The 21,489-nt window shown below is 36.8% G+C and overlaps 1 protein-coding gene across 1 annotated transcript in view; it reads left to right on the top strand.

Moving 5' to 3' along the window:
• MAP2K1 (mitogen-activated protein kinase kinase 1) overlaps positions 1-21,489 on the top strand; it is a 99,334-nt gene that overhangs the window by 73,795 nt on the left and 4,050 nt on the right. Inside the window, exons 6-8 of the mRNA XM_051980812.1 lie at positions 11,358-11,482; positions 16,769-16,970; positions 18,132-18,196. Coding sequence (XP_051836772.1) covers positions 11,358-11,482; positions 16,769-16,970; positions 18,132-18,196 — 392 coding nt within the window. The remainder of the gene's footprint in view (positions 1-11,357; positions 11,483-16,768; positions 16,971-18,131; positions 18,197-21,489) is intronic.

Here is a 21,489-nt window from a genome sequence, read left to right as displayed (position 1 = left end):
ACTAATCTCCAACTCAATAGATTTGGATAGAAATCTCCATCTCCAGTTATCTGGCTTAGTAGGAGTGGTTCTGAACTCAACTAGTCCCACCCAGATAACAGAATGAAACCACTTTATCTTGATTCCCTGGGGTGGGTCTCTCAGGGAAGAGCTTCTCTGAGGGAGTTTCCCAAGCTTTTCCCCAAAGTCATAGAGAAGAAGTGGGGGAGGGGGAGAGGGGGTGTATGAGTGTGTGTTTAGGGGCTCTCCTCATCAAGGAACTTTTAGAGCATTTTTTCATGTGACTAAAAATGGCTTTAATTTCTTCATCTGAAAATTATCTTCATATTCTTGGACCATTTATCAATTGGGAATTAACTTGTATTCTTATAAATTTCAGTCAATTCTTTATGTTTTAGGAATGAGGCCTTTTACTGGCTGTAAAAAAATTTCCCCCAGCTTTTTACTTCCCTTCTAATCTTGGCTCTATTCATTTTCTTTGTGCAAACATTTTTTAATTTGTTATAGTCAAAATTATTCATTTTGCATTTCTTAATGGTCTCTAGTTCTTCTTTGGTCATAAATTCTTCGTTTTTTTAAAGCTCTGATATGTAGACTATCCCTAACACTCCTAATTTGCTTTTAGTGTTACCTTTTATGTTTAATTCATGAATCCATTTCAATCTTATCTTGGCATAAGGTCTAAGATGTTGGTCTATGCTTAGTTTCAGCCATCCTATTTTCCAGTTTTCCCAGCTATTTTTGCCAAATATTAATATAATTTTAGGTCTAGTATGGCTAGGCCCCTGGGAAAGATTCTTTTCTTTTCTTATTTATTTTTTGATATTTTCCTCAGTTACATTTAAAACACTTTTTAAAATTTTGTTTGTTTTTTAAACTTTTCATTTCTAGATTCTATCCTTTATCCCACCCCCAGCCCTTATTAAGAAACCACATGTGAAGTTGTATAAAACATTTCCACAAAAGTCATGTTGTGAAAGAAAATATAGATCTCCCACCCTAATGAAAAAACCTCAAGAAAGATAAAGTTTAAAAAAGAGAGTATGATTCAATCTTCAAAGCTTCAAAACTGACTGCTTGTGTCTTAACTAACAAAGGGGTACATTTTCCATAAAATTGCGTTGTTTGAGAAGGCTTTTTCATATGCAAATAATCTGAATGAGTTTCCCTTAGAGAAATAGTATGGTAATCATTCCAGCAACAGTCTTAGAAATATCATCTGGGAAGGACATATAAAATATGTCAGAATGACATCTCACACTTAAAACATTAGTAGAAGTATTTATGTAATTAAGGCAAAGGTGAGTCTGACCACAGTTGTGATGTTTGTAAACAGATTTCTCTTAACTGACATAAATGTTTGTCTTTTTTTGACACTAGAGGAAAATTGGATCTATTTGTGAACTTGGTGGGTTTTTACCTATTAGTCCCCCTGCTTTAAATTATCTTGTTAAATTTTTCTAACCATCTTCCATGTTTCTCCCTTTCTGCCCCCACCCCAATGTGGGTAGAATCCTAAAAGTTCCCTTTAAATCCAAGCCAACAAGATGATTACAGAAAGGCTTAAGTTCTTTCTCAGGCCAAGACTTTGATTTTAAGTAAATAAAACCTTCTTGAATTATCATTCTACATCAAGATTCTTAAAGGAAATAACTGTTCTGATTATTTACTGAAGAACAGTGTGAAATTTTAACATTTTGCTCTGGACTTCAAGGAAAACTCTTGTATCTAATAAAAATAAGATTATAAAGTGACCCATTTTTCTCCAACCTTTACCTCACCTTTTCCAAAATTTGTTTATAATTATTTTTAAATATCACATTTTATGATACATAGCAAAGGTAACTTTAGAACTACTAAAACTAACTTTAAAAACATTACGTTGGAAAACATTAAGTGTCTGAGATCACATTTGAACTCAGGTCCTCCTGACTTGCTCTATCCACTGCACCACCTATGTGCCCCAATACTTAGCTCTTTTCAACAATAGTTATCTGAATGACTATTCTGAAAAACAATTCCAAAGAAAAAACCACAGATCGAAGCATACTTTCCCTTTTTTGTTTGTTTTTTTTCTCTCTTTGGTTTTTCCCTTTTGATCTAATTCTTCTTTTACAACGTGATTAATTTGAAAATATGTTTAACGTGATTGTACATGTATAAGTATAATCTTTATCAGATTGCCGGCTGTCTTGGGGGGAGGTGTAAGGGAAGAAAGGGAGAAACAAAAATTTGAAACTCAAAATTGTACAAACGAATGTTGAAAACTTCTTTATATGTAATTGAAAAAAAATAAAAGTTCAAAAAAGAAGAAAAGAAAATCTAAAAAAAAAAAAAGAAAAAGCATCACTTATCTGCCAAATTGCAGATAAGGTTAAACTTGAGTTAGGATCCTAATTCAGGGGAAGAAATGAAACTCATGTTATTTGCTAAGGTGAACACAATACATGGGTATGTGATTTATTTGCGGCAGTAAACAAAGAAATGTCAGGCACTGATTTGCTTTGTCTTAAATTTCTCCATAAAAATAGAGATCTATAAATATCAAACCTGAGAGGAAATAGTGCTCTTTTCCAAGAACCAGAATTTCAGGGTGAAGCAGGATCTTCACTTGAGGGACTGTGGGGTACTGTGCATTTCCCTTTGAGAAGGATGCTTTTCCTTGGAGAGTGTAGCTGTTGGCACACTCTTCCCCCTCACTCCCCTCCCCCCCAAGCTGCAGTGTGTGGGGGGAAGTCATTGTCATCTCTATCAGCAATACCAGAGACTTACCCAGTTGGCTTAGGTGATCTGGGGCGGCCCCATTTATAATCATCATCCTTTCTCTTCTCTGGTATCTACGCTCTTAGGAGTTTCTTTCTGAACAATTCTCATTCCACCAGTTTTTACTGTGGGGAGGGTGTCCAGCTCTAGCCTCCACTTTATTGTTGGTAGGCCAAGACATTATGGACTCTGCCTTGCTTTCTCCTTTTTTGTCTTGGTTCAGGAGACCTAGGAGCTGGCGACTAGTGGTGGGTGTTGTTGCTAAAAGAAAAGTTTCATCATTTCTTTAAGAGAAATAATATTATATTCATATAAATAAATACTTTTAAAAACTCCCATTTCCCAATTCCTTAGTTTTCAGTACTCTTTTTCCCTTTTTATCACTCCTTCAGGATCCATGCTGTAAAATTGAATTTTTAAAAATTGCTGCTATTCTTTCTCCAGTGCTTTTGACTCTCCTTCCTCTTCTCTGCTTTTCTGTTGTCTGATATATTTCCTTCTGTGTTTGTAGGTCTGTGAATGTGTCCATGTATGAATTTTTAGGTAGATGTGTATCTACATGTGTATGTTTTCAACACTCTTTTCCCTGATTCAGAACAAAGTGTGGTTTATCTGATAAAAGTATGGTTCATTTCTTCATTCTTCTGTGTTTGTATATTTTTCTCACCCCAAAATTATAAGAAATAGTAAGTTCTCTTCTTCCTTTCTGTACTATATTGTATTTTTTGTTTGTTTGTTTTAATTATAGCTTTTCTTTTTCTTTTTCTTTTTTTTCCGAGGCAATTGGAGTTTAGTGACTTGTCAGGGGCATGCAGCTAGGAAGTGTTAAGTGTCTGAGGCTGGATTTGAACTCGGGTCCTCCTGACTTCAGGGCTGGTGCTCTATCCACTAGGTTACCTAGCTGCTCCAAACTTTTTATTTTTTATATATATGATTTTTGACATTCAAATGCTCCAATATATGTTGAATATGTGCAATTCCTCTATACATATTTCCACAATTATCTTGCTGCACAAGAAAAATAAGATCCAAAAGGAAAAAAATGAAAAAGAGAACAAAATGCAAGCAGACAACCAAATGAATGAGAATGCTATGTTGTGGTCCACACTCAGCTCCCACTGTTCTCTCTTTGGGTGTGGACGGCTCATTTCATCACTGAACAATTGGAACTGATCTGAATCTTTTCATTGTTGAAGAGAGCCATGTTCATCAGAATTGATCATTGTATAATCTTATTGTTGCTGTGTACAGTGATCTCCTGTCCTGCGCATTTCACTCAGCATCAGTTCATGTAAGTCTCTCCAGGCCTCTCTGTATTCATCCTTACAGAACAATAATATTCCATAACATTCATATACTACAATTTACCCAACCATTTTCCAATGGATGGGCATCCATTCAGTTTCCAGTTTTTGGCCACTACAAACAGGGCTGCCACAAACATTCTTGCACATGTGGGTCCCTTTCCTCCTTTAAAATCTCTTTGGGATATAAGCCCAGTAGAAACACTGCTAGGTCAAAGGGTATGCACAGTTTGATAACTTTTTGTTTAGCTCCAAATCTTAAGAAGAAGACACATCCTAGATTAATAGGCCATTCACATTGAAAAGTTCCTTGGAAATTATTTAGCCTAGCTTCCTTGTTTTACAAATGAGGAACGTTCACTAATTTACTCAGTGTCCAGGCCTTAAGCAGCAAAGTCAGTATTAGAATATGTGTTTGATTCAGACCTCAAGGTTTCCTCTGCCTCATTGCTGTCTGGAATGGCAAAGATCTATGAGCCAGACTTTTTGGTTGTTCTTGGGAGCTTGGCATTGCACCTGTTTCCATTTCACTTGTCTTTATGACATCTTGCTAAGTTAAAAATGAATAATAATTATGAGTTTGTTTCTAGGAAAGATGGACTCAAATAAAGCCGAGTCCTCTTTTCTTACATTGCTAATTAATATGTTCAATTGTTACTGTTTCAGGGTAGGGAGGTGGGGCTAGAGGGTAGAAAATAAAAGCTTTTCAAAACTAATGACTATCTAAAAAACACTTGTTTTACAACTTGGTTGTTGAGCTTGCTATGAAATCTTCAAATGAGAGTGGAGACTAAAAATAGCCTTTTTGTTAGGCCTTGCTAAGCAGGTTCCCTATTTGAACCCAATTGTTAAGTAGGAGGAGGTAGAGAAATGGCAACCTTTAGCTCCTGCTGTCAATGTGTTTCCACCATTAGAGCTAGAAGAAAAGTTGTTAAGTGAATAAAATGGGGTGTTACTCTCTAAAACAGGAGAGATAATCTTTTCATGGTGGAACTGTAAAATTGAGAAAGAGAGATTCAGAGACAGAGAGGGGAAGGAGGGAGAAAAAGAAGAAAGAAGGGAGGTAGGGAGAGACAGAAAGAGAGAGGAAGGGAGGGAGAGGGAGAGAGATGGAGAGAGACAAAGACAGAGGAAGAAGAGAGACAGAGAGAGAGAGAGAAGGAAGAAAGGGGGGGAGATAAAGGGAGGGAGAGCCCACAAATGTGTGCATAATGCTGACTTTAGGGCATCTGAAATAATGTTAGTTCTATATGCTATGTAGTGTGGCTAAGGCTGGTTCACAATTAGATTTGCCTCCTGCTAAATTAAATCTCCAAAACATAACCACCAGATGGAATAAGTTCTAGTTCTTTCCCTTGACCTCATGATGATTAGAAGAGATTCACTAGCACTTTAAGAATCAGAAGCTGTTTTTGGGCTTGCATTTCGTTCTGAGTTTTCCAGCAGTTGATCAGTGAGGCTTCAGATCTGATCTGATTTGGATTTTACATCTCCCATTTATTATCTGTGTGCCTTCTAACAGGTCACTTCATCTTTGGTAGAATAAGTAATCTGTTGAATAAAGACATTGAACTGGATCATCTTTAAGGTCTTTACCAGCAGTAACATTTGACTTTCTTCTTTTGGCCATCTTCATGCTCTTGACAGAGAAAGGAAAGGAGAGAGGCGAGGTGGATGTAAAATATACTTCAGTGGAGTTGGAAAAAGAAGCAACTCAAATCCTGTGTATTTTGCTACTTTTCAGCATTTCCAAGGAAAGTGGAAAAGAAGTTAAAAATGAATGAGAACTGAAAAGTTTAGGGTCCTTTATGAATTTTTAATGCTCTTTCCTGTATAATTATCTCCCTATGAAAACACATAATCTAAAGCTGGCTTTCTAGTAGCCATTTCTTGTTACATTTTACTAAAATGATTAGCTGCTTTTTTCCCTCCTCTAAATTTGACAGTTGCCAGCATTACTGAGAAGAGGTTATTTAACCTCTTTAAGAGGCCTTCTCTCTTCATGAATTTGGGTTGATGTTTACCTTTAACTCTTAAATATTGAAATCAGGGTGAACCATAATGTGAATTATCTGTAGCAGATACTGAATCCTAGACTGGCATGCCACTGTCCACAGGACTTGTTTTCACCTGTTGTTTCTTAATGTTGATCACTGCTTAAGGAATAACACTGAATTTTCCTTATTTGCCAGATGGACTTGGGGAAATAGGCTGTCGAAGAATAAATCTATGGGTGAATTAGCCTAAGGTCAGGTTTACATACACTACCTGGTTAGCTTTCTCTTATTAATTAGACAGTCTTTTGTCTGCAAGTCAGGAGCTATAGTTCTGGTTCAGTGTAAGAAAAAGCACATTTGTCTGAAGTCAAGATTTGTTTTCAGGCCTCCAGGTTCCCTAATTTCTATCGATGGAATTTATCTGCTCTGATTTCTGAAAAAGGGGCTAGACTTGCTCCCCTTGCAGTCTCTTACCCCTTGTTTAGGGGCTGTCTCCTTCAGCTGTTCTGAGTTGTTTTCTTCCTTTTGAGAAGGGCTCAAGAGATGTTGGGAAAATAACCCTTCTTGTTTTCTGGTTGTCTTCCTTTCCTCTGATGAGGGTAAGCTCTGACAAAGCTTAATGCAACTCAGAGCCAGAGAAATAGTTTTCAGATCATCTGTGCCATTGAATTCCTCCTCCATTCCTGTGGATTTCTGAGTTTACTATATTGAGTTTTTATGGAATATAATGATGGGCTTTAAGCAGTTTGTTTCAACTTCCTTCCCAGTTTCTCAGGATAGGCAATTTTCTGTCATCATTTCTGAGGTTAAATGGAAGGTTTAAAGCCTTCTGAGCCTTTCCAGAATAGAGAGAGGGTATCCTACTCTGAATTTCTCACTAAAGTAGCTAACTGGATTTAGCCCCTGGTTCTGGAGTAAGCCAAGAGTTGTCCTTTTAGTTTAGAAAAGAAGTTAGGAAGAGTTTTATGGGACAGCTAAGTGGTGCAGTGGATAGAGCACCAGCTCTGAAGTCAGGAGGATCTTAGTTCAAATCTGGCCTCAGACCTGAACACTTTGTACCTGTGTGACCTCCGGCATGTCACTTAACCCCAATTGCCTATTCAGGAAAAAAAAAAAAGAATTTTTAAAAAATGAAGAACAAAAAAAGGGAGAAGTCTCTTTAGCATTCAGGAATTACCTAAACTTTGATCCACAGTCATTTAGAAGGAAGAAACCATGAGATTGTCTTCTGGTACCTTATTATTAATTGATGAGCCACAGTGGTTATGGAAGCAATATGAGAAGTAGAAGGCATAAGAAAATGGGATTTTGAAGATTTGATTCAGTCCTTCTGGAAGAGGAATTAGGGAAATAAGGCCATTCAAATCTCACTAAATCCTGGAATCTAGGTCCCAATCAGTAGGGCAAAATAGAAGAAAAATATGGAATGTTGTTTTTAAATATAAATTCGCTGTTAGCTACATAACTTACATAGGTGATAGCTACATAAGTTTTGCCCATAGGCAAGTAAGGTATAAGCTTTTCTTGAGAGCAAAATTTGATCAGGAGACAAGAGACAAATCAGGAAGAGAGCTGAAAATCCCCAAAAGGGTGGAGAAAAAGTGAATAGAATGGAAGATAGGACACTATAGGTATAAACTTTGACCTGTTTTATAATTTTGCCAAGTCCATTCCTGATTGGACGAGTTAATACATTTTAAATTTTAACTGAGGGGAGGGGAGAGAGTGCACAGGAAGGGTCTAGGGAGTGTTAATTGAGTGTTTAATGATGCCATCTGCTCACCAAGCAGTTGAGTTTGGAAAATAAATGTGATATTTCTGACTGGAGATGGAAGAAGATGAAAAAGATAACAGGACCAAACTGATAAATAGCTAGGAACTGGCTCTAAATGAATCCTATAATTAGCTTCACTTCAGCAGAGAGGAGAGGGAGGAAAGGGGAATCTGAAGGTTGCTGGGGTCAGTTCTGTTTGTACCATGGCACGTGTCTGAGAGAGCAGCATCCAGAATTTAGTACAGTGCTTAGCTTGTACTCTATACAATAAATATAGATAGATTAATTGAATTTGGATAGTAATTCCCACCAGCTAATAAACAAAAATCACTTCTTTGCTCTGGATTGAATTACAGGGATTTACACATTTTGAGGGAACAGGCATTACAGATTTTTTTTTCTCTTTGTATTAGACCTAGACTGATGATAATATTTATCTGCATTTCCTGACTAGATACTAGGTAATGGTATTTTAAAAGGGGGAAGGGAAGGAAGCAAAAGCACAAATCCCTTAGTAGGTATATTCAGAATGCACCTAGCCAACAAGAGTTACTCTATGTCTGAGCAGAAATCAATAATACATCTCTTCCAAGCTCATTTTATTTTAAAATTTGTTTTATTATCTTTTTGTTATTAGGTAAAAGCTTTAAATTAAAAATCAACTTCCTAGATAAAACAGTCCTGGGGAATGAAATACATTTCATTTTTCCCACTTGAATTTTAATTTCCTACTCCATTCCAGAAACATTCCAGAAGGTATTAGTATACAATTATCATTTGATATTATGTATTACTTAATTAGATGAGTGTTTCCTGACCTGTTGTGCTATAATTCTATTGTTATTTTGATCCAGAATCTCATTGTATTGGTATTTCATTTACCATAGCTAATAGCAACTCCTCCTCCTCATCCTGTTTAATCCTTGTTCCTATTTCTATTAATATTTCATTTAGATGGGAGGAAACTAAAACAGTTCCTTGAAGTGACTTGACCATAATTTAATAGTTCATAGTTAGTGGCAGAACCAAGATGACCTGAGCTAGACATTCATTACTGAATCTGAGTTCTGCTGCAATGTACAGCCTCATCTTATTACTGACTAGAATTTACATGTGGAGCAGACTGAACTGTTCACCCTTTCCCATTCCAGTAACCCCTGATTTGTCCTAGAACGCTGGTACCACCCGTGTACTAATGAGGGTGAGCTTCACAGATGCTCATTTATTCCAAGATGCTTAATTATCTTTGTTCCAAGGAAAATATGATTTATTGCATGCTTAGAAAGGCCATTTCTCTTTGACACATAATACTATCCATCCCTGCCATATTTTAGAAAACATGATTGTTAGGGACTGCTTGGTTCTTTGCCTTTTCCAGTGCTATTTGTCTCTAGTTCCCCTTGCTTTAGACTTCCTTTATTGGAATATTAGAGCAGTATTTGTCTTTTTTATAAAAGGAATCTAATAGACTACCTTCTTTTTTCTGTTTCTGAAAACAATGGAGCATAGCGGGGTTGTTTTTAAAAATGTTTCATGGAATTTTTACTTGTAAATCTGTCTGGGTCAGATTGTTAATTTATTTGGTGAGTTAATTTATTTTTTCAAAGTACTTTCACATATAGCATTTGATTTGATCTTTTAAATAACCCTGCAAGGTATGTAGAACAGTGATTTTTAATCCCTATTTTACCCTTGAGAGAGCTGAGGCTCCATTAAAATTCTTGTCCTGGCTCTTTGACTAGCTAAGTGACTGTTGGAAAGTCTCCTCAGTTTCCTCAAATGTAAAATAGGAAAATAAGTAAAGACCTATTTAAAAAATTTTTATTTCACATTCCTCCTATTCAGCTGGGGGGGCGGGGTAAGGGGGGAAGATACATTTGAAACTACATTTTATCTCAGCCTTAGTCATTCACCTGCCTTTTGGTGGAGTAGTTTCTTTGGTCCAACATCACATTCCCTGACTAGAGGGGAAAAGGAAGAAGATCTATACTTCAGTGACTCAAGGGAACCCCTTTAAAACACATCAGTCATACCATGGGCAGATTAGTAGGTATAAGTGATTTCATCACACAGGTCGGGCACTTTGGGTTTTTCCTGTCTCCCTCAAACAGAGAAGATAAAATGAATATACTTTTGTTCCTTTTGTCAAAGAGTGTGGGAAACTAGGTTTGGAATATTGTTTTTGCTGTTAGATACTAACCTTGAGAGTAATTTGGCTTTACATAATGGTTTTTTGTTTCCAGGGAAGACTTACTGTGGGGAAGAAGGTGGGGAGTGGCATATACCCTGAATCAACTGTGGGATAAAAAAACAAGATGTCAGTAAAAATGTAAATTCTATTTTTCCTTCACAAATTTGTTATTTCAGTCACAAAAAGGTTAAGAACTCAGGGGTTCTTTGAAGTAGGCTTCCAAGATTTACTCAAAGATTAGCTGTTTTTATTTCTAACCCAACCCAACTCCTCTCTCTTCTCTGAGTACCTATTCTACTGACATCCCATTATTTAGTATTTTAATTTCTACATTCCATTATTTAGTACTTTTAATCATTCTCCTATCTTTTCAGATAGATTACCAAATTCTTGAGAAATGTAGCATCTTTCACAATATTAGTATTTCTTTTCCCCATATTGATTTGCATTGTATTAATTAGCTGGTTACTTTGTAGATAGAGGAAGAGTGGCTCTAGAAATGAGATTTGCTTTTGTGATTCTTCATGCTTGGGCCATGTGTGTGTCTATTATCGTTTCTACCAAATGGATTCCATTTACTATATAAACTAGAGGTTCTTTTGCTTTTTCGCTCTGGAGTAATCTGTATAAATATTGCAAAACCTGATGTTTTACAATCTAGACATTGAAGCAAGACATAGATATTGGGAACACGGGAGATATAGTAAAAACATGCTTCCACATATATAGGGTGGATATTTAAATTGTTATAAAGCTTAAAATTGTACTAAGATGTTTGAGACTCCCTTGATGTGGAGCCTACTCCCAATCCCATGTAGAACAGTATCACCTCAGTAACATGGTGGGACCCAGGGAAACCTGAGTTGAAAGTGAAAGTGAAAGCCTCTGATTGACATAATAAATGTGAAAGGGTCTTTGAAAAGTGAAAAAGATATCTCTATAGAAAGTCATTTTTAGTAGTAGCAGCAACAAAAGGGTCAGGCAGTTTGATTTTTTTCTTCTTGTTTTTCAACAAACAATAGACACTTTATCTCAGTAATGCTTTCAAAAACAAAGCTGGTAGACATGTTTTGTCTTCTAGCCCTGAATCAGTTATGAATTATAAAAACAAAGTGTTCTCTTATTTCTCGCAAGTTTCTACTGAAAGATTAAGTTAGGGAGGATAACACAGAGAATCCATTTTTTTCCTCTGATAATTTGTTTCAAGAATGTCATTGTAGTCCTTAGAAGGCTGGAGTGTCTTTGATCAGTAGTGGTCACCTTGGGGTGGTCTGGATTCTTCACTATTATATTTCCAATTTTCTCTTTTTTGTCTTTTTTCCTCATAGATGTCAAGCCATCCAACATCTTGGTGAATTCACGCGGGGAAATCAAGCTTTGTGATTTTGGCGTCAGTGGGCAGCTGATTGATTCCATGGCTAATTCCTTCGTGGGCACGAGGTCCTATATGTCGGTATGGACAACTGGTTGATTGGCTTAAGCTTCTGGCCCCCCCAGGGCTCTCAAGCAGGAACAGCAACTGATCGATCATTCCCTATGAAATCAGACCCTCTATAGTGAATACTTTAAGGAGTAAAAGAAAAGAAGATACTGTTTCAACCTCTGAGAAAATTTCTAGATTCTGGAAGTGTCCTTGTTTTAGAAGTCTTTGGTTTGAATGGGGGATTGGTGATGTTTCACAATTGCTGCCTTTGTGGGGTTTGCAATATATTTAGGGAAAACATTTTAAAGAGTAAGATAAGAAAAAATGCTAGTACAAAGAGGATCTCTAAGTTAGGTGTTTGATTAGGTGCCTTCATGCTCTAAGAACCATGAAATTCACAAGCTGTTATAATACATGATGGAACAAAATAAACATTCACTACATTTGGGTGAGAATTATTTATATACAGCCTAATTGACTCACTCCTTATGCATAATTTTCTCCAAATTTATTCCTCCATTTCTATGTTTTGCCAGACCATCTGACCTGCTCTTCTGTCCTCCCATTTCTAACTTCTTAAACTCTATCCTATCCCTAATTCTCTATTCCCTTGTTGCCTTCTACCATTGTTACCAAGAGAAAGCAGCCAGTTTCCATGATAATGTACTGTAGGAAGGCAATCCTTTTACTTCTCCCTAATTAATTCTTTTTTTAAAATTAATTTTTATTGATGTAGCCTTTTTTTTTTACATTCTCAGTTTTTACTAGTATCCTTCCCCACTACCTGAGAACCATTCCATATAAGAAATATTTTTAATGTATTATATTTTTATTTTTGTAAACATTTCCCAATTATATTAAACAATTTTTTTCATTTTATTTTTTTTAGATTAAAAAAAAAGTTTTTATTTTCAGTTTCAAATTTTCTCCCTTCCCCCACCCTACTAAACATGAAATCATGTAAAACATTTTTTTTTTTTAGCCATATTCAGGGGATGGGAAGGGAAGCCAGAAAAATAAAGGAAAGAAAAACACACACTGCTTCATTTTGTACTCTTGAATCCATCAAAAGTGCTCCATCTGGAGGTGGATAACATTTTAAATCATGAGTCTTTAGAAGTGTAGTGGATCATTGTATTGATCAACATTAGCAAGTCTTTCAGTTGATTTTCTTTAAAATATTGCTCTTAAATTATATGTTGTCCTTCTGATTCTTCTGTTTTTACTTTACATCAATTCATTTAAGTCTTCCCAAGTTTTCCTAAAACTACCTCTACCCACCTTGTGATTTCTTACAGCACCAAAAAATCCCATCACATTCATATACTACAGTTTATTCAGCCATTCCCTTGTTGATAGTCTTCTCCTAAGTTTCTAATTGTTTATTATTACAAAAAGAGCTGCTTTAAATATTTTGTACCTATGGGTCCTTTTCTCTTTTCTTTGATCTCCTTTGGGGATAGACTTAGAAGCACTATTGCTGTGTCAAAAGGTAAGCACAATTTAATAGCCTTTGGACATAGTTCCAAATTATTATCCAGAATGATTGGTCTATTTCATAGTCCACCCACAGTGTACAATGGTTTTTCCTCATCCCCTGCAGCATTTGTCATTTTTCTTTTCTGTCATCTGATGGATGTGGGTATCTCAGAGTTATTTTAATTTACAATTCTCTAATTATTAATGATTTAGAACATTTTTCATATGACCATTGAAAGCTTTTTTTTTCTTTGAAAACTGCCTGTTTATATCCTTTGACCATTTAGTAATTGGGGAATGATGCCTATTTTTATGAATTTTGCATAATTGTATATTTGAGGAACGAGACCTTTAGTAGAGAAATTTGCTGCACTATCCCCTCTTTCCTCCCTAGGTTCCTGCTTTTTTTTTTTTTTTTAAATAACTTGGGTTACATTGGTTTTCTTTATGCAAAAAATTTAATTTCATGTAATCGAAATTATCCATTTTACTTTTTATGAATATCTCTGTTTCTTTTTTGGTCATGAACATTTCTCTTATCCATAAATCTAACACGTAGGTTTTTCCATGTTTCTCTAACTTGCTTATTGTCCAAATCATGTACTCATTTTGATCTTATCTTGGTATAGGGTGTGAGATAGTGATCCATGCCTAGTTTCTGCCAGGCTCATTTACAATTTTTCTAGTAATTTTTTATCAAATAGTGAAATCTTGCTCCAATAGCTCAGATTTGTGTTTTTCAAACTCCAGGCTATTGTGTTTATTTATTTCTATATATTATGTATCTAATCTAGATCTAAAAATTCTGTTTTTAGTTATTTTGATGATTACTACTTTCTGATATAGTTTGAGATCTGGGACTACTTGGCTTCCTTCCTTCATAATTTTTTCATTATTCCTTTGGTAATCTTGACTTTTTGTTCCTACAAATGAATTATCTGATTTTTTTTTTTAGCTGTATAAAGCAATTCTTTCATACTTTGATTGGTAGTTCATTGAATAAGTTAACTTAGGTAGTATCGTCATTTTGATATTATCTCAAGCTACCCATATGTACTATTCTTTCTAAGATGTAATGTTCTCTGTTGAGATTTTCTTGGGGTCTCTAGAGGCAGCCTTCATTTCAGTTTAGTAATCACTACAAGTGCAGCCAGGGGTTAAAATCTAGATCTTTTATTGTCTCGTCTGGGGCCCGGTTAGCTTTCTTATAGGCCTATCTCTCTCCTTGGTTCTGTGAGCTTGAGCTCCTGCCTCCTTCTCTGGCTTCTGAATCTCCCTGTGTGCTTCAGCCTCCAGCCACCACAAAGGTGGGCAATGGAATGATTGTCTCAGCCTCTGAGAGTTTCTAGTGCGTTTGTCTTTTTTTGACCCTGAGAGCTTCTTGCTTATATGCTGTACACTGAGTACAAACCAATCATTATATCACTAGGAAACCATTATTTGTTGTAGGATTAAATCAATGCTAAACTAGATTTAACCAGTGTCTCCTTGATTCCACTTAGTATCTTGTTTCAAGTTCTGGCCCATAACATCTCCTTGTAGGATTAAATCAATCATACTGAACCATGCTAAATTAGATAACTATTGCCTCTATCAATTCCACTGACTTAGTGTTCAGGTCACCTTGTAAGAATCTTTTGTTTCAAGTTCAGAGTTCTGGCCCATAAGACCCATGAATAATGAATATGCCTCTACTTGTTTAGATTTGTTTTTACATATATGAAGTTTTTATAATCATGTTCATATAAATCCTGTGTGCCTTGGCAGGTAAACTCCCAAATATTTTATATTGTGTGTAGTTATTTTAAATGGAATTTTTCTTCCTACTGAGTTTTGTTGAATGGATTTATTTTTTATGCTGCAACTTTAAAGTTGTTAATTATTTCAACAGCTCTGCATTTCTAGTATAGCATTTACTATTAATGGTCATAATGAACATCTGTGCTTCACTTTTGATTCACACTAACTTTGGATATACCTCAAAGCTCTGTCCTACCTGCTCTTTTTTTAGTCTCTCACTTTATCACCTTATTAACTCACATGTGTTCTGCTATCTCCACATAGATGATTCCCAAATCTGTATATCCAACCTGAATCTTTTTTCTGAACTCCAGTCTTACTTAACCAACTACTTAATGGATATTTCTACCTTGAAGAACCCAAAAGTCAAAATATCTAAAACTGAATTGTTTTCCCCCTCATCCTTCCTCCTAACTTCCCTATCAGCTGTGTAGGGTACCCCAGTCTTTTCAGTCATCCAGAATTAAAACCTCAGTGTCATTCTCCACATTTCACTCTCACCTTACCTGTCTAACCACTTGCCATGTCTTGTTGATTTGATCTCTACAGCATCTCTAATAACTCCTCCTTTGTACTCAACAAAGCTGTTCCCCTAAAAGTGGCCTTCAGCACTTTACCAATGTTATTGAAATTCATAAAACCTTATTGACAAGAATTATTTTTATCATTTACTTGATTGAGAGTATTTTCATGGTTATTTGCTCAGTCTTAGCGTAGCTAATACTATGTGAGAATTGTGAGAGAATATAATGGAAGAAATTAACTTGTCAAAATGCATAATTATCAAAATAAGTTATTTTCTAGGATTTAAAAAACACTTTTAATTTGTGTACTTGTATAATAGTATTTAAAGGTTTGCAGAGTGCTTCCTTTCTACCATCTCTATCAAATATATATTTCAAGTGTTACTATTCCCTTTTACGGAGGAAGAAACTAAGGTTTAGAGAAGTTAAGGGTTGTACTCATGAACGCATGATGTAGCTGTAAAGGATTTTGAGGCAGGATTTGAAATCAAGTCTTCTGATCCAAGTCTAATGCTCTGTACTATACCACAATGCCTCATGGTGGTATATTCTTTTAAAATACCTTCCTATATCAGCCAGTGATTATTTATTAAGTTTCCCACTATGTGCCTGACACTGTTGAATATATAATATTATTGTTGACTATACAAAGGCAGTGAAATAGTACTTACCCTAAAGGAGCTTACATACTATTAGGGGAGGGAAGAATACAGTGTGTTATTTAATTCTTTCAGCAATCCTGTGAATTAAGTAGAGTGGCTGTTATTCTCCATTTTGTCAAGCTAGGATTCAAAGAGTTAAAAATGGACTTGCCCAAGCTCACACAGCATGAGCTGATTCTAGAGTTTGAGTCATTCAGCTTAGTTCTTCTTCCTTCCATTGCACATCCTGGCCTTCTAGTGAATTTTAGGCTACCTTATCATTTCTGAGACTTAGACACATCTGAAGAACCAGAAAATACAACGCTTTTCATAAGGATTCTCACCTTTTAAAATGGTGTGGTCATCAGCAAAGATGATGTTAGGGCAAGGCTGGCACCAGGTCTGTGGAAGCCATTGTTGAGGTGCCCATCTAAGCTCTTCTGCCTGTCAGCTGGTCCCACCTGGAACAGTGAGGTTGGGAAGAGCAGTGAATCCCTGTTGGGGGGACCAGTCAGAATGTCGAAGGTCATTTTAAGAAGGAATAGAACAGGAATACATCAGTGGGTAGTAACAGAAAAAACACTGAGTTGATCCTGATAACAGAGGCAGCCTTTTACTGTCATAGAAGCTTGTGTGTTTTTCTTGTTTAAGTGAGATCTCTTCCCTGAATTGGAACCAAGAAGTTTTAAAAACAAAAATCACAGAACCAAGAGGAGAATAGGAGTCATGTGAGCATAGATAATTTTTAATAGCAGTCTTTGGTCTCTGGGGTTGACACTTCCTTCATGAGAGCTAAGATATTTCATAAAATTATTAATATTATTATTCATGATGACAATGATATTTCTTTCTCTCCCCTCTGTCTAATACAGCCAGAACGACTCCAGGGAACTCACTACTCGGTACAATCAGACATCTGGAGCATGGGGCTTTCTTTGGTGGAGATGGCCATTGGACGATATCCCATTCCACCACCAGATTCTAAAGAGCTAGAACTGATGTTTGGCTGTCCAATGGAAGGAGATGCACCTGAGACATCACCACGACCAAGAACTCCTGGAAGGCCCCTCAGTTGTAAGTTTCCCAGAAAGATCTGGCTGCTCAGAATTAGGGAAACTCTAACTGGCTTTGGGCTCATGGAGGCAGCTCAGCAAACCACTGCAAAGACAGTGGTTGAGAGGCAAAGGGAAATGTTATATTCTTATCACATCAAGTCACTTGGTAGTGACAGGCTAAGGATTGCAGTATCATAGAGTTGGAAGTTACCTTGAAGGACCCGTATTCCAATCCCTTCTTTTATGAACATGTGAGGCAGTGACTAAGCAGTCAGGCCTCCAGAGAACACTTAGCAGTTGTGCCATCTTTGGTGAGCCATTTAATTTCTTTGAGCCTCTCAATGAGGATAATAATACTTGCTGTAAGTGCTTCATAGAGATGCTGTATGATGATGAAACAGAAACTACTGAGGTACCTTTTCCAAGATCATCACAGTAAAAGCAGCAGAGGTACTCCTTGTCTAGTCCTTCCCCTCAGTCCCCCAAAGTATATTCCACGACCAGCAGAAGCAGACTGGGCTAGGAGGACACAGTTGCCAAAGGTCAGGTAAGGCAGCAATTCAAGATTATGGAATAGGGAGCTGGGAGAATCTGCATTAAACACTCTCTATCATAGCCCAGAGTATTTTTCATAGATCACAAATGAACCTGATGTTATTAAGGAAGGTTTGTCCCATCAGAAATGTCTCCACTAACTTTTTGTCAGGCCAGGAACAAATCCCAGGGCTGTACTCAAATCTCCCAGTCTGATGGCTTTGACATAATGCCCAGCTTCACAAGGGCACTCCTTCATGAAGCCCAGAGGAGACTGTATGTGGGTAAGATGGCATGAAGAATTCCCATTTGAGGTTAGTTTCTTTGACCCTGAAAGTACAGGTGTCCATGAGCCCCCTATATCTGGTGAGAATGGTCTTCGATGAGAAGATAAGTACTCTGAGAATGAGGGAAGGCTTTTGTCCCACCATGGCTTCAGGCCATTAAGAGTCTGTTACATAGTTGCTGTGTCCTCTTCCCCCACATTCTTGCTCTGACTACATCCTTTCCTTGAGGCAAGTATACTGTACTCTGGTCTTACTTTTGCCTTTGTTATCAAGGGGGACATTCACCTAGGGAAATTTATTATACAGTAACAAAGTGACTTCTTCTGATAAACCCATTTTTCTTTCTCTAAACTTTGTAGCTTATGGAATGGATAGTCGACCACCAATGGCAATTTTTGAACTGTTGGATTACATAGTCAATGAGGTAAATATAGCATGATTTCCCAAATCATGGAATTGGGGCAAAGGACAAAATTAAGTACTGGGGAAATAGCGAACTGTTCAGATGTTTGGGACAGGCCAAGGTTTTTTTAATTCAGCAAAATTGAGTTGGCTTATGAATAATGATTTTTGAACTAATTATGCTCTTTGGTGATAATTCTAGAATTCTTTTCAAATAGGAAGCTTTAGAATATTTAGTCAATAATGTTAATGCTAGTTAATAAACCACCAATCATCTTAAGTGAACTCAGAAATTTGCCAGAGTGGTTTCAGGCCTTCCAGCAAAGCTAAGAATAAAGCACAGTTGTACTCAGCACTGTTGCACCAGCTTCCCAAGAAGGTGCTAGAAGCATAGATAGCTGTTATGGAGGCCTACTATATCAATAAGAGCCTAATGCAGAAGTTCTGACTGTCCTGGATGAAAGGGAGTTTGAACCTAGAATTCCTGGTTAGTGATTTTTCTTGCTTTTGACCATTCTTTGCTTTCTTGGACAGAAGAGACAGTTCATGATGATTGATCTTTTTTCTTTCTGCCTTTCTGAGTTGGGTTTCACTCCCCAACCTCAATTTGGATTTATTCCCCTGCTTTAGTCTTTCCTTTCTTTTTCTTGGCTAATGCTCTCATTGTGGTGACACTGTATTTCATTATGGGCTGAATTCTGTGTTTAGCAATTTTTGTTTTTATTCAGTTGTTTAGGTCATGTCTAACTCTTTGTGACCCCTTTTTGGATTTTCTTGGCAAAGATACTGCAGTGTTTTTCCATTTCCTTCTCCAGCTCATTTTACAGATGAGGAAAGTGAGACAAACGGATTATATGACTTGCCGAGGTTCACACAGCTATGAAGTATCTGAGGCTGGATTTGAACTTGAGTCTTCCCAACTGCAAGCCTGGCACCCTATCCATTGTGCCACTTTGTTGCTCCTCAAGGGAACAAGGGGCTTTTCTTTCATGAAGATGGCAGTTAGATGATATCTACCAGATTCCACTGCCAGACTTCATGAAGTTAGAACTAATGTTTGTCCAGTGGAGAGAGATGCTGTAGATACTGATTAAAGTACATTTACTTTGTGATTCTGTCTTAATTCTAAGTCTATAGTGGTGGTGAACTGATTTGTCACCCTGACAGCACTGATACATGTTCCCTCCCAAATTCCTGCCACTTTTGGTTTATTTAACCATAAATATTGGCACCAGGTAGGCATGGGTGGAGGAGGGGAAGTGACTGAAAAGTAGAGGGACAAACAATTAATTTTAAATTTTTAATTTCATCACATTCTCTTCTAGACCTTAGCTATTGATTAGATCTGGGCTATCTGAATTTACCTCCACCCAGACCTGGGTAGAGCTCTGTAGGCTTCCCCACCTAGGAGGGGTCTCAAACATTGTTAAGAAAGTTAAGCCAATCTTATTATTAGCTATGTCTTTTAAAGAAAAACCCTGATCCTAATTCAGGAATTAATTGTTAATATGAGAAAGAAATGATCACTTCTCTCAGAAAAACAGCTTTTTAGTTGTGTTCTAGACTAATGCCTCTTTAGCTTATTTCCCCTACCTTACCATCTGGATCCAAATGCCTGGGCAGTGGGGAGGATAGCTCTTTCTAAGGATTCACTTGACACATTGACCTTTATCAGGGAAGACACCTATCAGTCACTGGACTATTCTGAGATTGGACATTTGCATCAGTTCTTGTAGAAACATTTTTCACAAATAAGAATAAAAAAAGAAACCAATTCTCTATTTTATTTTGCTTCAGATTAAAATTCGCTCTATAGTCTCCTCCTTAGCTCACTGAGCATTTTGTCATTAGATGTTTTACTGTAAATATATTATGTTTGCTGAGCATGTTTAACATTTCACATCATTGTTCTTCTGGCAGAAGTGCTACTAAGCAATCAAATGATCGAAACTTAGGTATTAAAGAAGGAAAAAAAAAGGATGAACACTGAGAGTCTAGTTAACCCTTAACTTAAATAATGTAATTCTTACTGACTATGAATTGTCTAACAATCATTTTAAAAATTTAGTGTCTATTGTGATTCCTTTTCCTTTCTGCTCCCGGTCCTAAGGAGCCTATGGTAGAGATGAAAGAAAGAGGATCACGTAGTGGAAAAAATGTCACGTAGGGAGACCTCAAGTTCCAGACTTGGCTAGATGGTTTTTTAGTCATAAGACCATGAATGAGTTGATATTTCTGGGACTTAGTTTTTCTTCTCATTCAAGCAATAAACACTTATTGTTCAGTTGTTTCAGTCTAGTCCAACTTTTTGTGACCCCATTTGAGGTTTTCTTGGCAAAGATACTAGAGTAGTTGGCCATTTCCTTCTACAGCTCATTTTACAGATGAGGAAACTGAGGCAGATGGGGTTATGTGACTTGCCTACATTTACACAGCTAGGAAGTGTCTGAGGGCAGATTTGAACTCCTGAAGATTTGTCTGTTTGCCTAGTCTCAGTGTTCTAGCCCCTTCATCACCTAGCTGCCCTCTTTTCTTTAAATTACTTCCCTTTTTTTCCAGCCTTGGCCATAGTTGCTGCTGCTTAATCTCCCATCTCTTTTTTCTGCCTTTTCTTCTTCCTCTCTCTGGCATGAAGCCAGTCCTGATTACGTCTAGTTGTTGTTGTTCTCATTTTCCTTAGATTATTATATTTTGTCTCCTTAGTAAAACTAGTAAAAGTAAGCTCAAGATAGGTAGGGACTGTTACGTTCCCATCTTTTCATGTCTAGCCTCTTGGTGTCTTGCCCTTGTATGAGTACTTCCTAATAGTAACATTTATTAAGCACCAGCTTGTGTCAGGACTGTGCTAAATCTGGGCATACAGACAAAGAGAATGACAATCTCCCCCTTCCTGCTGCTTACCTTCTCTTGGGGAAGACTGTACACCAAAGGATGGAAAGATTGGGAAGGTCAGGGGACTTTGGGAGGGGGTTCTGGCTCCCTTCTCCAGCTCTCCTGTCCAGAATAGAGACAATTCAGGGGAGCTAAGGAGCTATTGAGTGTTAAAATTGAATCAGTCTCTGATATGAGCTTATCCTGGGAGAGGTGTGATTTTTCTATCATTAAAACAAGCAAGCAGAGCAATGGTAAGTGAATTTATTAATAAATAAATGTTTGTTGAAATGAATGAGCTGAATTTTATTTGAAGTTTTCCCAAGACTCCAAAATGACTGAGTGAGTACCCTAGTCTTATGTTTCTTATTGCCTTTATCCACATAATGAAACCAGCTGCTTTAATCACTTTTCCAAATAAAATCCATCTTCTTTATATTTTAT

The sequence above is a fragment of the Antechinus flavipes genome, chromosome 2, assembly GCF_016432865.1.
Source record: "Antechinus flavipes isolate AdamAnt ecotype Samford, QLD, Australia chromosome 2, AdamAnt_v2, whole genome shotgun sequence".
Lineage (NCBI taxonomy): Eukaryota > Metazoa > Chordata > Mammalia > Dasyuromorphia > Dasyuridae > Antechinus > Antechinus flavipes.
This window is presented reverse-complemented; position numbering and strand designations above follow the sequence as displayed.